General features: G+C 35.7%; 1 protein-coding gene across 6 annotated transcripts in view; it reads left to right on the forward strand.

The window, feature by feature from the left end:
• Nucleotides 1–18,369, forward strand: part of LOC143363778 (uncharacterized) — a 306,621-nt gene that overhangs the window by 173,156 nt on the left and 115,096 nt on the right. For all 6 annotated transcript variants that reach the window (XM_076804326.1, XM_076804333.1, XM_076804314.1 and 3 more), the window contains one exon: nucleotides 15,973–16,254. In XM_076804326.1, the coding sequence (XP_076660441.1) occupies nucleotides 15,973–16,254 (282 nt within the window). The remainder of the gene's footprint in view (nucleotides 1–15,972; nucleotides 16,255–18,369) is intronic.

Genomic DNA, 18,369 nt, shown 5'->3' on the forward strand with positions numbered 1-18,369 from the left:
CCGCTTTCTTTCAACCATTTTCATTTTCTTTCGGTTGACGGACAAGAGGATAATCTGTGGACTATAAATGCGTACCTTTCGAAACATATCTCGTCGTAGGCGAATTGCTTTTTGCCTACTTGTCCTCTGAAAGTAGAAATTCTTATGTTTCCAAGAATTACGGAAAACGTGGTACGAGGAGTGGGTAATTAAATAAGTGTAGTAAGGATTTTATATACCTATATCCCGTTTGTGCATAGTAACGGTAGGTTTGGGTGAGGTTAGGCTTTAAACTAGATAGTATTTCTGGTTGTAAAAAGGAGTAGTGCTTGGATCTCTTCGTCCCCAAAGTGCCTAATGGCCTCTCTTAATTTTCTCGGCGCGCTTTATCATAAAACTGCGTAGGCAAAACCTGCCCACTTCTTACAAGACTAATTTTTTCCATTCGTTGCACACGTTCAGTTCGATCGAAGGTCGTGTTCTGAACTCGGATATTACAGTATAGTGCTGTCTAAGCTGTCGAAGGAGCAGCCAATTTAGAAATATTGGAAATCTTGATTTTCAAGACTGATTACTAGACTGCGGATTTTATGCGCTTATTATAAAAATGAGCGACTGTAATTTTAAATAATCAAAATATTACAAGAATTTAAGAGTACCGACACATTTCTTACAACTCAATCGAACCACTAAACAGAGAAATAAATTCCCATTTGATTTTTATTTTTCTGCTTCATTTACTTGATTTTTACGAAAGCCTGTATTCAGCTTCGACGCATTTTATTCAAGACAAGACAGGAAATGACAATTTAAAAAATAATTTAGAAAAAACAGAAATATTTTTTTTCAAATTCAAATAAATTAATATACAATACTTTCTTCTTGCAATTAATTAAACCATTCAAATAAATCTGATATTTGAACAATTTATTTGTCAACAAGAAATATTTTGAGTCAATATTTAGCAGATAAAAGCAAATATTTAACGTAAAAACCAAATAATTATTTCTCATATATTCCCACAAACAAATTATTTCAATTGACAATCTCAATTTCTATACGTACATACATACATATTCTTGATTGTGAAACTGAGAAATAAAATAGGTGTTGAAACATTGTTTAATGCAAACTAAGATGTTCTATCGAGAGTTACCGTTTGCTTCCTCTTTAACCCATTTAGACCTGAAACTAATTCCGTCAGAATTTTATCGGATTTTCGTTATAAATATTAGTTAAAAACATTTGTTCAATCAACAGAAAAATACAACAAACACAAATTCCATGAATTATTTTTATAGTCTAGTTTATACCTTCTACTTGACGGCAAGGTAAATTGATAATATGAAAGACCGTACATTCTTTTTGATGACCTGTACCGTTTATGATACAGCAGGTCTAAATGGGTTAACGTAGGCACTAAAGCCGATTAGGGGTGGAAGTTTCTGACTGTTGCTGGAAAAGCCCCCACGCTAGCGCACAAAGTGAACAGGTGAAAAGGTCTTTATACCTACGAATTTCCGGACCTGTCCTATCTAGCACCCGTACCGCTAATCCACGCGGTAAACCCTTCAGTACAACCCTTATCTTGACAATCGACTTCATTAAAAACAGGCGATTTATAATCTTTGAAATAGTTCTGAAAGTTCTTTTAGTTTTCCGAGAAAATCTTATCCGTATACATATTGTCGTTGTTTTAGGACTAATTCATCATTGAGCTTCGGTTTTTTCTTTGAAAAGTTCTATAAAAATCCCCACTGTACCTAGGGTAAATATGCCTTATGTCAGCCCTACCTAGCAGTAAACCTTCCTGAAAATAAATCGCTTAAAAATCAGAAATACCTATTAACTGACTCCTATAGATTTAAATGAGCATAATGGTCAGCCTATTCCTCGATTTCAATGTACAGCTTTATATACCCAAATGAAAACTCTAGAAAATAGTATGTTAATCATAACAACGCTTACGATGACTGACTACTGGCCATTAAGTTACCTGAAAAATAGTAAACAGTAATAATGGAAAATATGTTATTGAATAATCTATGAATAAATAGGGTAAGGGACTCATTTATTGTGGGGGTGCCAATTACTGTGCCTATATTTAATTATACTTATTTTTAATGGATTAAAAAAAATATATATATGACATATTAACTGATTTTAATGAAAGAAATTTAATATCTCTTTTTAATATCGCTTTAACTCAATCTTAATTTTAACTTTGAATTTTAATTTAAAAACGCTATGAACTTTCGTTCCAACCCTTTGGAAAAGCGCCTTAAGGGGGCCGGCAGGCATTTCGCCTTGACTGTTACGCTGTGCCTTTTTTCTAGACATTTTACGTCTTAAACAAGTAAGTAATCAATTAAAAATGCATACCACCGTGTTTGTACATGTCTTTGCTACGTCTGTCCAGAGCCTCTTTTTCGATACGAACACTAAATCTCTCAAAATTAAGAGAATCTCTCTGCGGCAGCCATCTTGTGACGTCATACTTGCTTCAGAAAGCGAGTTTTCTGCCGAATATTACAAATTACTCCACGATGAGGTAGAAATGCGCAATTTGGGCTCTGGACAGACGTAGATTGGACTTTTAGGAAACACAAGTGACCACTTCTAAACTGCTCATTGCAATATCGACGCGTCAATTTGTCACGATTTTGACCCTTGCAAGTTCATATACGTATATTGCAGAGAGATTCTCTTAATTTCGAGAGATTTAGTGTTCGTATCGAAAAAAAGGCTCTGGACAGACATAGCAAAGACATGTGCAAACACGGTGGTATGCATTTTTAATTGATTACTTACTTATTTAAGACGTGAAATGTCTAGAAAAAAAGGCACAGCGTAACATAGCGTGACAGTCAAGACCAAATGCCGGCCCCCTTAAATAGTTGACTACTGTGACAATTACCCTACGCTCGAAATTCGATCGAATAGAAACGTTTGTCGACGAAAAATTCGTTTTCTGTTGGCGCTGGTATTTCCGCAAGCGGTCGAGCGAGTCCGTCGTTTATTTCTTCTCGCTGATCTTTTGACACCGATAGTCACACACGTCCCTTTCTCGAGGAAATTCCCGACACGGAAAGGCGAATGGAGGTTCTAAATACACCCGGGAACAAGGTGTAGTTCACGGTCGAACCGCGACGGCCATCCGGAGGATGTTTGTTCAAGCAAGTGACGCGTTCCACGAGGCCAGCGAGATTTTTATGAGAGACGCGCAAGGCGAGTCCCGCGATGAACTCTTGGTACATATAGTTTTTGCCTCGAGTGCCATCGAACGTGTGGCGTTTCTCGATTCCAACTCGGCCTCATGTCCGTACTATTCATATTCTGTCATCATGGTAAAAAAATTATGCTGCATTGAGCAACAGAGACTTCGACGTGATGGACAGTTGTTGAGAACTCTTAATTAATCATGATTAGATCTAACTTTAGGTATAACTTTAATACAATTTCATTGTTCGTTATAATATATTTAAAACGCTGAACACTTTTAATGCAAGAGCTATGAAAATATTCACAGACGAACAAAATTTCATTATTCTCCACATTCCTTGAAAAACAGTGAAACTTTTACTGCAAGAGGTACGATTCTATTTTAGCTTTGTGTTCGTTAACTTTCATGAAAATCCGAAGTCTAAATATAATTCTACTGCAGCTATAATCATTAACTCTCCAATGCACTGATTCGAGAAATCCAAGTTTATGTTGGTATTTCTCCCAATAAATTCCGGTCTTCTTATAAATAATGAGATTATCGCAGAAACTGCTTGAAGTAAAAAATGAACTTGTTCGGAATAGAAATGGAATGTAAAGGCAACTTGTATGTCTCGTTTAAGAAAATACCTGTATCTACGGAATTTTTATTAAAAATGTATTTTCATGGGTAAGGCATATTAAAATCTGTATAGTAAATGTGTTATAGACAAAAGTTATTTTAAAACTTTATTAATACTAGAGTTACGGAGCACAAGTGGAGGGGTCAATCTTCAAAATGGCAGTTTCATTTACGAGAAAAATTCTTGAAAGTTTTTGGAGACGTTTGAGGAAAAATATTTCGGTTTCCCATCTGCTACATCATATAAAAATATCTTAGAGGAAAATAAACTATTCTTTACAAAAGTATAGGCTTCAACCTTTAAAATCAGTCCAAGCTTGTGGTTGTACTACTTGTTTTCACAAAATTATCGTAGTTTAAATATCGACAATTTTTCGAAAATCGGGAATATAGTGTTTAGTGCTCGTGGAATAGTAATTGAGAACATTGCTAATATTCATGAACGAAAAATGCTTACTCTGATATGTTATTGGTTATGTTCAAACTAAAACTTTTACTTTCAAGAACTTTTCTTCATCTGTTTTCATTGGAACTTGTGCTATGAAAATATTTTTTCAAAAAATGTTCTATATTACATGCTTGAAATGAGACCTATGAAAGAGCTCGATAAATGTCCATTTAAACATACATATGAACTGTCAAGTGGGCGACTGCACATGAGTTTTTCAGTTCGAGAAGCAAGAAATAAATGTGTTATAATCAGGGACCATAACTGTTCTAACCAAAAATAAAATAAAGTCATGGAATAACAAGTATTGTATCGACTAAAATCATATTGGTTACAAATAAGGATTATATTGTAAGTAAAATTTTTTCTCTTGTTGGTAAATGTTATCGTTGAGAGAAATTCATTCCAATCACTTATAACAGTTATCTATGAGAGAAATTGATTTCGATCGCTTATAACTGTTATCAATGAGAGAAGTTCATTTCGATCGCTCATAACAGTTATTGATGAAGAAAAATTGTAATAGTTATTAATTATTTAATAAATTTCTTATTCATAAAATTAATTGCTACAATCAAAATTTAATATGACAAACATGAGTTTTTCCAAATTTTCTCCTGGCAAATTACACCAAACGTTAATTTTAGAGCAGAAAAGGTTCGTTCAACGCTTACCTGAGTTTCGGGCACAGCGTGAATGATGCACGCTAGTTTTGATAAATACGGGAGTTTATATTTCTGATTTTCCCAGTTGAAAAAATTTTGAAAAACTTCTTTTTCAGATTTTGTGTTGTTCTCGTGGCCTGTTAGTTCTCTTGTTGTACGAAACCTTCTCAATGAATTTTACAGGCTTGCTCCATCCGAAAACGAGTAGAGCGATGAGCGATCGAAAGGAACTTCTCTAATCGATAACTGCTTCGAGCAATCGAAACAGTTTTTCTTCATCGAGAACAGTTATCGAGGAGGATCCAATTTTTTGAACACTAATAACTGTTATTTATAACCAAAAAGTACAAAAATCGATATTTTTTAATCATTTTGTTCTTCGAATTTTTTTCCTTATATTTTATGTAGATTATCTTAAGTTTCAATAATAATCGACTTTTTATTAATGATTTTTATCGTAGAAAATTTTAGAATAACTGCTATTTTTGGTCCCTGGTTATAATCATTACTTATAAAATGCTCTATTACGGAGTTATATGAAAAAACGAGCTTCAACATTCGCCATATGTAATGATGCAGATTAATACGAGCAAAACATCGGCACATCTCGAATAGAGTACCATTGGTCTTTAACACCCGGTTCCCCCTACTGTGGATTTTATAGATTTACAAAAGTTAGAGAACTCGACAAATTGAACGCCCCGTTTAATCGTTTCGCTATCACAAGCTTTTACGATTTACAAAAAATCTGGCTTAATCAAACCATAGGACGTTATCGTTTAGCTCTTCTTTTCCTTCACTTATGTTTGAGATGGTTCCATAACCCGACCCAATTACTGGAATCATCCAACACAAGTCTCTATTATTATCCATGTTCGTCCTCCATCGGCGGGGCGATCCTAATAACAGAAAAACTGGCGTATCCCGAGCAAAAGCAACCTGATCAGCATCCTCCGTTACACCCGATAGTCTCGAAAACTACGGAACCTATAAAGGATCCACAAGGGAAACCTTGCTTAACACATTATCTACCGGCGATTATTCCATAATTTTTGGATGTCTGTAGTCCATGGCTGAGAATTTTTTAATGATCCTCCTCAACAGAAACAGAAACTTTAAGTATAAACCAACAACTCACCCTCAATAACGCAATTTAATAATTTCATTTGAGATTATTGTGCAAGAGAGGATTTTTAAGCTTACATTTGGGTTAAACTTCAGCTTGGCAACCCAGAAATTTTTTATTTTTTAATATATAATCGTGTACATCTTAACGAGAAAATGTCAAAAATCGAAGTTTTAAGGCGAGGAATTCACTGATCCAAAAATTATTCGTGTTAAGTGTTAATACTAATCCGTTATTTCAAAAAATTTTCGAGCAGGAGCTAAATCACAATATGTTCCTTCTTGAAGTATTTTCAACATATTGAAAATAATAGACCAATATCGTTTATTACAATATATAGTATTACATATTTATCTGCAGACAGGAACTTCAAAGAACAGTCTCAGATCATTAACCCTCATACACTTCTTAGATAAGAATTCACTTCGATAAAATTTTCTGCATGTTTATAACTCATATGAATTTAGAAAATGTATTTTTTAAATTTTCGTTGCAAGCCTAAACGAAAAAGTTATAAAAACCAACTTTTACTATTTTTTTTTTTTTTTCGTAATTCAGACTAAACGCAATTTTTCCGAAATTTTCATTATATATTATCTACTAAACTGATCTATCTAACTCGGCAGAAAAACTGAAGTTGTTTGGATCCATTTATAAAATAGTTACTCTGATTGAAAGTGTGTGCCATCAATTAGGGGACTGATTGTACAATCGTTCGATCGTCAAATGTGTAAAGCATTAATAGGAAAAAAATAAATATTGGTAAAAAATTCAGGGGTGGACTTCCGTTTCGAACATAAGCGACCCAGGCTGCCCAGGGAGGCTTAATTTCTAACATCTCCGAACCAATGGGCTTGGAAAGTCACCCCCTACCCAAAAGCCCTTTAAAGTTAACCCCCACGCGGTTCCCCGTTTTTCCTTTGTTACCCCTAGGTCAGCGTCGTTGGAAGGGATCAGGTCCTTTGTCCAATCGACTCGTAGTCAGGTGATTTGACTTCGAGAAGGTTCAGGTAGCTAGAATCGGGCAGGTTAGCTGGTCAGTCGATTCCTCGTTCAACCTCAGTTCCGGTGACAGCGCGATTCGTAGCAGTCATTTCAACTCGCGAGGTGTCCCAAGTATACCAAGTTTACCAAGTGTCCAAAGTGTCTTAGTGTGCCGCGACACCGCCATCGATAAATCGGCTCTCCACTTCGTTTTGCTGGTTGTCCGTGTGTAATTGCCTTGATCGAGCCGAAACATGCGAGTGAGTAATTTACTTTTCCTTCGGTACAACACCTTCGAATCGGCCGTTCTACCCCGTTGATCCGGCTGAACTTTATTTACGGGCGTAGCGGACCATCGGCCTGGAAATGATTCCGAGAAACTCGAGCGGCACGCTCGGCGACCATTGCATAAGTATATTGCGATCGAATCGGCTCCAAACAGAGCTGGCTCTCGACTTCCTACGCCCGGTTTTCCTCTCTGATAAATTTCCGATGTCGTCGTCTCGTTCCATTTTGTGTGATCTATGCTACGAGATTCGTTATCGAGCTCGTGAACTCGATCCGTTTTTCGAACTGCTGACTGAGATCGACGAGTTAACTTGTCTTTTGTGTTCGGGCATCTACCGGGTCATCTAGTAAACAATGCGACTTTTCCCGTATTTTATTAGGAGAATAATCGATATATATATATTCATTTATAATAGTCGATGTATATTTTTCTTCATTTTCTACAACTCGTAGAATTTTTGTACAGAAAAGATAACTCTGCTTATTTCTCGGTATATTATCTTTCATAAATATGAAACAAAATTCGCGTTACTGACGGGAAGACACAATACATTCTTCAATTGTTTCCGGTTCTCTTGTTTGTCGGAAAAGTCGTCACGAACTTATGAGACAACCCAATAATTTGTCACGTTAGCATGCTTATTTGGTACCTTTGTTGTTAACTGTAACATATTCATTCTACGAAATATTTTTAAGAATTGAACTTCATGCGGTCGTAGTTTTTCTTAGCACAAAGCACGAGACATCGAAATTGTTACGAATACGTGATGTCGGTGGTGAACGCGTTAATTGTTCTCATGTGGATGTTAATAACTGAACAATCATCCGGTTCACAGGCTCGTGAGTCATGAACGACGCTGCTTCAGAGTACTATGGGAAAAGTGTAGTACTATAATTTTAATTACTAGTTAGGTCTAGTATAAGGATTTCACAGGTCTATTAATATTATTAATTTCTTTTTAACCTTATCGATTGTGTATCTCTCACCCTGTTGATAGTTCGTTCAAGCTGAACGAGAATTGTGCATGAAATGTCTGTACAGTTAGGTTTATGAAAATACGGCTCCAAATTGAGAAATTAATTTAAATAGTAACAGCTGAAATAGGTATCCGCAGATGCAATTTATATGTTATTTATCGATATATTTATCTCCTTATTTCCTTGTCAAGAATATCACGTTATAGCTGCTTATATAATTAGTGGAAATATTATTTTGCGGGTGATAAATGATTGGAAAGTGATTTTTTTGCAACTGAAATAATTTTATCTATTTTATTAATGCTGGTACATATTAATAGGGAACATACGGATAAAAACAAAAATAACATTTCTAATTTTTATTATGACCAAATTCCTACGTAAAATTTATGAAGTCGTTAACTTGTCATTTCGTATTCTCTTGCTACTCTGTTTCTTTGTTCAATGCGAGAGTAACTCGCATAGCTACGAATTAAATAGAAATTTTATCCCTTCATCAGGAACGAACATGGTTGCCAACTTCGATAAATTTTTATTCAGTTAAGACAATTACAAACCTATAAAATTCAGCTTGCAAAACAGATCCAATTACCATGATTACCGTGTGCAGTGGATCTGAAACGTATTTGAACACTAAATTTCGAATTTTTGAAACATCGTCGATATTTAAACTGCGATAATTTCGTTCAAAAGAATAGTACAGAAATAAATTTGGACTCATTTTATAGCACTATACTTCTACTTTTACAAACCATCATTGTTTTTTTTCTATTGTTTTCACCCCTTTGCAACAACGTAAAAGAAACTTCATGTACGATTTTTCGAAGCACTTTTCGCTTCGAAAAATGTCGTTCAACCATTTTCAAGTGGTGAGATTCAGCCACGAAAAAAATTTTCCAATGTTTTTACAGACTTTTTGTCCATAGCATTTTTTAAAAAGGAAACGTACGTCTTCAGTTTTCCACCCGCTACATTATGCGAGACTCTCGTGGAAGAAAATGATCTATGTTTGTCGAAAGAAGTTTTAAGCTTTAAAATGAGTCCAAAGTCATTTCTGTACCATATTGTCTTTTTCTGCAAAATTACGGCAATTGTAGATAATTTTCTTCCCAAATCGAAAATTTAGTGTGTGCAAATACTTTATGGATCCACTATACGTTCTCATTGGGTTTTCTATCCGAGCCTACAAAGTCACGTTCACACGCTTCGGAAACTTTCCAGCTAATTGTCATCGCGTATTAATTCTGTTCTAACTGTAAACTGTCAGTGTTACGTTGACGGCGTCGTTCTGTTTTGTTCCTCGCAAATGTCAAGATCCGCGGCGGCGAGCTTCACGCGTATTCGCACTTTCGTCCGACATTAAGCATTTCGCTTTAAGGTTATTGCTCAATTTGTGGAATCGGGGACAAGACAATCCTGTTCTAACATTTACTTCTAGTGAGTACATTTCCTCCTCGGTGATTGACTTTTCCGCAAGATGACCTAAAGTAATGATCGCGAGGGGTACAATGGGCAGGGTTAATTCGATGTTTCTCTCTCGTGCGAACCGGAGAAATTGTCGAAAGCAGAATTTCTGAAAGGATCTCGACGCCTGTTTGCAATTAAGCGGTATTGCACATTTTTCATTTTGTTATAGATCGCGATAAATATACAAGGAATTAAATAGAAAGTTTCAGATTAGTTTACTTCTCTAAACGTTAACTCCAAGCCATCGGCGACTAATATCTCTAAGCAAAGTTTATGCTAAGGGAAACTCTTATTTACATACAGATTATAAAAAATTCTACTGAATTTTTTCTAAGTATAATTTCAGTCTAAAGCGAACAAGAATGTTTCACGTCCTTGTTAAATTTTAGAAAATTCACTTTTCTAAGAATAAAAATTTATCAATGTTACACATACATATAATACATGTTAATACCGTGGTGCATTTATTATGCATCTTATATAAGCAGCTTTAGTAAGGGAAACATAGTTGAATGTACATAGCATACCACCCCTGGAACAAATTAAGGAATTAAATACAGATTACCGTTGTTGTTAAATAATACCGGTTGGTTTAAACTGATTTGAGTAAACTTGGCGATTGCTATCTGTCTGCTTCACAGTTACTGCTTTCACCTGGTTTTTACTAGCAATTAAATTAACCCTCTAAGAAGATCAACTGGTGGTTGGTCGAAGCTTGTATGATGCAAGGCTCTTATTGTATTCTGCGTTTCTAAGCAGATTTACATCTTGCGTTGAAACAGAAAGAGGAAAGCCGTGTTAAACAAACTTAAGCTGTAAAAATCATGTTGAGTTTAGACCACTCGAGCGATCATTTAAAGTCATTTTAAATCGACTAGAAATATGTTTTTGCGATTGGACTTGCGAGTATATTTTGTTCCAGAAAAATGGCTAACTCTTGAGACATAAAGAATGAATTTCTAGAAGGTAATGGGGGGGGGGATGTTGAATAATCATAACGTAATGTTTATGTGGTAAATATTAGCACAATTGTATCTACGAATAGTTTTATTTAGTATTTGTTATAACATAAATATAAAATTTTATGCTGCAACTTCCGCAAAAATGTTTATTCTCGTTTGAATGACGTCCAGTAAGATATCAGATTTTATATGAAAGTATAGTCATTTTTATGGATTGGCATTTATTTTTCGTTCATTTAACAGTGTACGTAATAGAAATGTGGAAATAAAATGAAAATATACTGTCATGTAATTTTGACTTATAGAATCTACCAAGAAAGGAAATAAATTTTCCTACAGTTCGTGGGCAATGAAAGTAGAAAATTTAAATTTATCATAAAGATTTGCAATTATTAACACAGTCTCTATTCATCGAACCCTTTAATCACCGGGTATCATAACGCGAATATCAAATAGATTTCAATCTGCCGGATCCTATGAACGCCTCGTGGGCATAGAAATGAAATCCATCGGAAAAGTGCGCTGTGTCTAATTAACGTACGAGAGGGGGTCCCATTGATGCGGCAGTAATTTCTCTATTCAAAGTGTAGAGTTAATCCTATAAATCGCCGTTTCTAAATTTAGTCGAGCCACGGTGAAATCGGCCATTAATCTTACATTTATTCGTCGCCCGATATACTCGCGCGTATACATATACTCCTCTGCTATACTATACTACTATGTATGTATATCAGTGTTGTCCATCGAGCATCTTTCGTTGGTCACGTTGTGTGTCGTTTGCCCACGCCGAGCACACCGGGTCCAATGGCGTAGCTCCGGGCAGTATCTTATCTGTGCAAGTCTCGGGACATTTATCGCCGATTTAAACGTGGGTTTGATCATCCAGGCTTCAATTAAACCCCGGGTCCCATGCACTTGCGATTGTCTTCAATCCTCCAGCTCTCCCGCGGAAATTGACTCGACCTGCTTTTCCGCGATGCCCGCTTTTACTTCCGATTTAATTACCGACACACAAAAGATTGATATAACCAGACTGAGAATAATCCTTCGGGCATTTACCGCGCTTCGAGATCGTTAACACAACACATGTGAAATGCAATTTTCAATGAACATGCAGATTTCTTGGAACGAGTGGAGACTTTAACGGACAAACGTGATCGAGTACCGAACTAACGGTACAACCTAGTATAGCACGGACATGTCATAAACAATGACGTGTATAATGTTGAATTACACTTGAAGAAATATGATGAATATAATGAACTTTATCCCATGGGGAAGTATGTGATGATATATGTATATGTGCACAAACTGATATGATTCCAAGAACTATACTTTGTATGCAAGGTAGGGGGCACCAGATTAGACAGCGGATTTTATGCATTTATGACAAAAATGGCTAGATCGAATCAAAAACATTTAAAGAATTTAAAAGTACTGTCGCATTGATTTCAACCCACTAACATTATTAAGAAAAGAAATAAATGTCTATCTAGCTCCTGTGTTTTGTATTTAATGCAGACCATTTTTATTTTTCATAAACGTCCGCAGTCTAGCCATTATTATTATACGTAGCGGGAAATACAATGCAGCTTTTTATTCTCTGTGAAAAAGTATTAGTCTATATGTGTCGAAAAATTATTAATTTAACTAACAACTTCGAATAGAAAACGGAAAAGTAGAGTACAAAATCGAAACAAGAATAGAAAAGACAAAGTTTATCATAATCAAGTTTATCTAACATTTTTTAACAATAACAAAACTTCAGACTGTAGGACCTATACGTACATGTATAATATCTGTCGTCAATATTTAATATGGACCTATAACTATATAAAAATCAGAGAATTTTTATTAACCGTTTTATAAACATCTGCCAGAGTTAGATGTTTCTTGTATTAGTTTTCCTGCATATTGGAAACATAAATATGCAATTATTAAACTGCGGGTGTTATGCATTCATCACAAAAATGAATAGCTGAAATGTAAAACAGTGAGAAGATTAAAAAGTATTTAAGAATACCGATGTATGCTTTCCACCTTATTAACATTACTAAAAAACAAACGAAATTTCTATCTGCTCTTTAAAATTGATGCAGACAATTATGTATGTACTTATGCACGGAAACAAGTATGCACTAATTAGATATATAACGTTTCTTTCAACGTAACGCTGTTTGTTCAGACGGTGTATTTTACGATTTTCTCACGGCAGGAAAATAGCATTGTCTTCAATTCGAGTTTTGCTATTCAAATAGAAACAGCCCGAAAGGTAAATCCATTTGCTATTCCGAGAAGTGGGAATTAAAGCAGGTCGAACAATAAATTCACTTTAATGACAGCAATACCTTCGGTGCCTGACCGTTGTTTCGTGAGCTAGGACTACGTAGTTACAGACCGGCCGCAGGAAAATTAGTCAAGCAAATACGTACATCAAGATTTTTAGCCGCCTCCATTCTTATTCTTGATTCAACTAATTTTACTTTGGCACCGGTCCAGCCCCGGCACCTTCCGTCCTTTCTTTCTACGATATCGCGCGAAATCGCTGCTTCCTCCTTCTTTTCAAGACACGCGTTTCCAGCAGCCTCTGACAATTTACGTTCTGTTTTCGTTTCTGCGGGCAAAAATCTCTCGGCCAGCCTCGTGTCGAATTTCGATAAATTGTAACGTGTGTTACGCATAGTTTCATTCTAAATTTAAAACTAGAATGCGAGTTGTCTGGTACGGACAAAAGTTGAGGACCGTGATGCGATATAGTCGTCTCGATTTCGATAAAGATTGAGAGAAATATATGAACTATTAAGAATCGATATTATTAATTTAATCGTAGGGAGCAGTAACTGTCACACCTGCTGCAATAAAATACAAACACAGTAGTAATATTATTAGATGACTTACGTTCTGATTCACCCAGGGTGGGTGAAAAATCATTGTACAACCTCCCGGAGTTAATTCTACGTAAAAAACTAAAGAAAAAAGATGGCCTCATTTTCGAGAAAATCGAATTCGAAGTTCATTACTTTCATTGTGTATAGTTTATTACTTCACAAGTACTGTTGTAAATGCCCTCCTTGTTGCTGCATACATAACTGTGCTCGACGAATTAAAGACAACAGAAAGGATTTTAATGTACTATCATTTTTTAGTTTTTCAAGCACTTGAAGAATTTTCCTTTAGGTGTGCAATGTTATGAATATTTTCTTTCTCGGTATATCCTACAGTATGCTATCATGATCAATGTTTGATAACTATAGATATAATAAAAAATAAAGTTCGAACTTAATAAATAATAAAAATAAATTAATTAAATTAATAATAAAAGAATAAAGTTCTTATGTAAACCTAAGATTATACCTAGAATATACCTAATTGAACATACGGCAGCTCATAGAAGTTATAAACGACAATTTATTATTACCGTAAAGTTTCGTACATGGATAGGTAAAATAAAAGGTAATAGCTTTTTTCCGACATTTTAACTTGATGGTGTTATCATTTTAAACGGCATGCCTTGGTAACTTTATTTAAATCTTTATGAAACTGACGAAATCTTATAAGATTACTGTACTCATATTATATTGGTTGCGGCGTATATTCGATTAATTCATTCTCGGTAGCTAGTGGACTCGTTCCATTGGTCGGAAATTTTTAGTACAACTATCCAGTTTCCGTTGTTGGTCTTCAAGGCAGCCATAGCTAAATCCGTTGAAATCCTAACGCGTTAATGTGTTTACAACAAATTTAGGACTTATTTCTTTGAAATGAACATTAATCTCCTTATCGGACCTAAAACAAACGTAGTTGGAATGTTTGTAAGTCTGGGTCAAAATGGACCCATATCCTATAACTGGCTCTCCAACTAGAGACTGCGAGACCTCCATAAAATGTTTCTGCGTCAATTTAAACAAGCAGGAGTTAAACAAAAACATAATTTTGTAGTAAATGATTTGAATGGATTGGAAATAATATGATAATACTTTTAAATTCTTTAATAAATACTTCAGTCACTCAGTTTTGTAATAGACTGCGGATTACTATGGAAAATAAAAATTCTTCTTTAATAATTCTAATAAATTGAAAATAATGTAACGACATTTTGTAATTGAATAGAAACCTCGAATATGTGTTTACGTGTTACGTGTACAATACGTGCAACGTAGACTCTTATTCGACGTTTCCATTCAATTATTTCAAACTTTTTTTGTTTTAAATTTCACCTACCATCTTACTGTCTTAAGAGCATAAAATCCACTTGCTGCCTACAGCCCTTGTTCAACACATTTCCACGTATCGTTTGAAAGAGCGAAGACATTCGGAAGAGATTCGTAAGACATACTGTACAGGAAACCATTCCCAAAGACCCTACAAAAGACTCGAGTGCGGAAATGTTAATCACTTAACGAAGAGTACAAAAAGCGGTGCTCACACCCGGCTCATTCCGCGAAAGAGTTCGTTATTCCGAGAGCTGGGGGCAAGATATAGTGAGGAGCAAAATTGAACCAATGAAATCATTTTTCCAGAATCTCATTATTTATGTGTTCATAAACACGGGTTCTCAAAAAATTTCAGGCGCACACGATTTTACATTCGTTTGAGCTTAAGAAACGATTAATAATTTTAATTCCATCACATTTCATATTTACCCGTTACAGTATTTTATTCCTGACCCAATGTTGCCTCGATTGAATGTTGCAATGACCCAATGATTGTCCTTGATGAAATGTCCAATTAGAAAATGCAAATGTTATAAAGCGTGTACCATTTGTTGGTAGTAAAAAAAAAATCTACGAAATGAAGACAACAGTTTTGTAAGTGAGGCAGGCGAATGGCCAAAAAATTCAATTTCTACCGTATTGCAATCGAGAAATCTGTCATTTATAAGTTTAGTTAGAAAATAGTTCAGGTTGTTTAACGTTACTGTTATTAAGCTACAATAAATGTACAATGGGACTCTGTCTTAATAAATACATAGGCATAGATGCATAAATGCATAGGCTGCATTTTTTTAAAGTTTCGCTGGTTTGATTGATTCAATTTCGCTCTTCGCTGTAGCTAGATCAGCGAACCATGATCGCCACATGGCATGGCATGGCATGGCATAGCATGGCGGTGCCGTGCCGTGGCGTGGCGAACCCGATTTACCTATTTGACGTCGACGGTGGCACGCCGCTGACCGACTGGCGTGGAAAGGATTATCAGATAAAGTGATTCGGCGATTTGGTGTGTTTCAGAACGTAGTGCCTTACCGGTGCAGTAGCGACAGCGACGAGGAGCCAGTCACGAAGCAGCCTCGACTCAGCCGCAGACACTCGCGGGGTTCTGGAAGGGAATCCCCGGGTCAGTCGGCCCGCTCGACGCGCTCCGAACGCTCGAAACGCCACAGAGCCACGAGATCCACGAGATCCACGAGATCGTCGAAGCACTCGGACGATTCAGCCGCAGCCAGAGCGGATCTATCCGACACCGACGCGTCTTCCGAGAATCGATCCGTCGGCGAAGGATCTTACTTCGAGGTGCGTATATATAATTGCAGAAAGGTGACAGAAATCATTTTTCTTTGTCTGCTCTCCCGGTACACGATCATCGCGAATTCGTCGAGTGTTGTGACGCGAAACCCGGCATCGCAACGGTTCCAAAACACTCTTCTCATCGAACAATGGTGTACTTGTGCTTATCCGCAACGGCCACAGTGATCACTGATCGGAACAACCTTTAGGATTTATGCTGTTCCGTTGGAATTTCTGGATGTTTGGGTTCGTGCATCCGGTCGTTTGGCCATGCATCCGCCGCCCGATCGAATATGTTTGTTTGAATTCTGGTGCAGATTTATTAACACGTTGTTGACGGTACACACACTGTGTCATATGAAGCATATTTTTCTGGTTTGGAAGAGAAATGGTTCGGCAAATGAGCCGTAAAAATGGTGCTAGTGAAAATAGTTAATCGTAGAATAACGAGGAATTACGTGAAAATTCTGTAAAACACAATAATATCGAAGGATGTTACGTCTATCTTGTGCAAGCCACGCAAAAATTATATTGCAATTATTCTATTTTTAAACCCTTACTGTGCTGTTAAACCAAACATAAATATTGTCTTACCACCACTATCGTTGCATTAAATGACTCAAATGGAAGACGCCGATCTCCCGTCAACAATGTGTTAATAGTTGGTTCGTGATTTTCTGGTTTCCTTTGTGATGTTAGAATATTGGAGGATTCGTGAGATAGGTGTTTATTACTTTTTGTGGACAGGCGTAGTTTAGACGACCGGACGAGTTCACGACCATCGCCCTGAATATATTTTTCGATTAACGCTCTGCTTCTAACTGCGAATGTCATCGGTCGTGTAAACAATGAACCACGGGAATACAATTTGAAAGTGACATTCGGAATAAAGGGAAATATTTATAATATGCGCGTGGAAAATCTGATGGGTTCTACAAATTTGAAGATGCTGATGTTTAATTATATCTTAACTGTTAAACATTTTTAAGGAAAGGCCGTGGCATTGTTAATGTTGACTTCCGCGCAGCGCGAAGTACAGTGAATTTTTTCTTTAAATATCTGGATTGTTGAGAGTGCGTTCTTGAAAATGTGAAAAACCTGTTAATTAAGATAACTGTGTGTGAAATTTGATTAGGACTGTGCTAAGTTTCTCTATTGAAATATTTGCGATGTTCAGTGCAAATGTATAGATTTTCGATGAACCTTTTAAACAAATAAAATCTCTAATTATCTCTAATATTTAAAAAATCTCTGTTTCTACAAAGTTAACGTAATAATACATTTTTTGGCAGTCGAGAAGATGTCATAAGTGATTTTTTATATTATTTACAAATTGAATTGTCTAACTCGAATAATATATACTCGGATTCATTCAGAAAATTTGTAATTTTTTAAATTAGCTGAAATTCCGTCAGATGTACAGCCAAGTTAGGGAAAATAGCTTTGTAGTTTTGGAAAAAGTATTTCAGGAAGGACAGAAGTAAAGTGTTGTTTGTAAAATTTATATGTACGAATTTGTAATAGTTGTAATAATCATTCTTAAACATTTTCTTCAAAAATTTTGAAACCTGTTATAAATGTTCAATATTGTGCGAAACAAGTTTTTGAAAACGACATGTGTCCTATCAAAAGTATCAATTATTATTCGTTTCAGGTTTTAAAGTTAGATAAAATGGTTTTTTCGTGTTCAAATAAAATCACTGTTGTTACAAATATTTACAAATGTTTCTTCACGATATATCACACATACAAACACATTTTCGAAAACTGCTTATCATGATTAGATCGGCGTATATTTATGCACACATTAATTCTTGCTACTTAATTTATAGGAACCGAATGAAAGTTAGTTTTATCTATTAAGTGCTCTATCTAGTACGAAATAATATAAAAATCGTAATAAAGGTTGCTAAATATTATTTCTACACCAAAATATATACAATCGTGAATACTATCGCTGCATGAAATCTGCAGTTAATTTAAAATCTATTTGAAAGTGTTGTCAACTGGAAAGTTTAACATTAAACCCTCTGAACATTAAACGTGACTAGGGTAAGGGACCCAATTACTGTGGGGGTACCAATCACTGTGCCTATATTAATTATACTTATTTTTAAAGCT

Source organism: Halictus rubicundus, chromosome 2 (genome assembly GCF_050948215.1).
Source record: "Halictus rubicundus isolate RS-2024b chromosome 2, iyHalRubi1_principal, whole genome shotgun sequence".
Classification (NCBI taxonomy): Eukaryota; Metazoa; Arthropoda; class Insecta; order Hymenoptera; family Halictidae; genus Halictus; species Halictus rubicundus.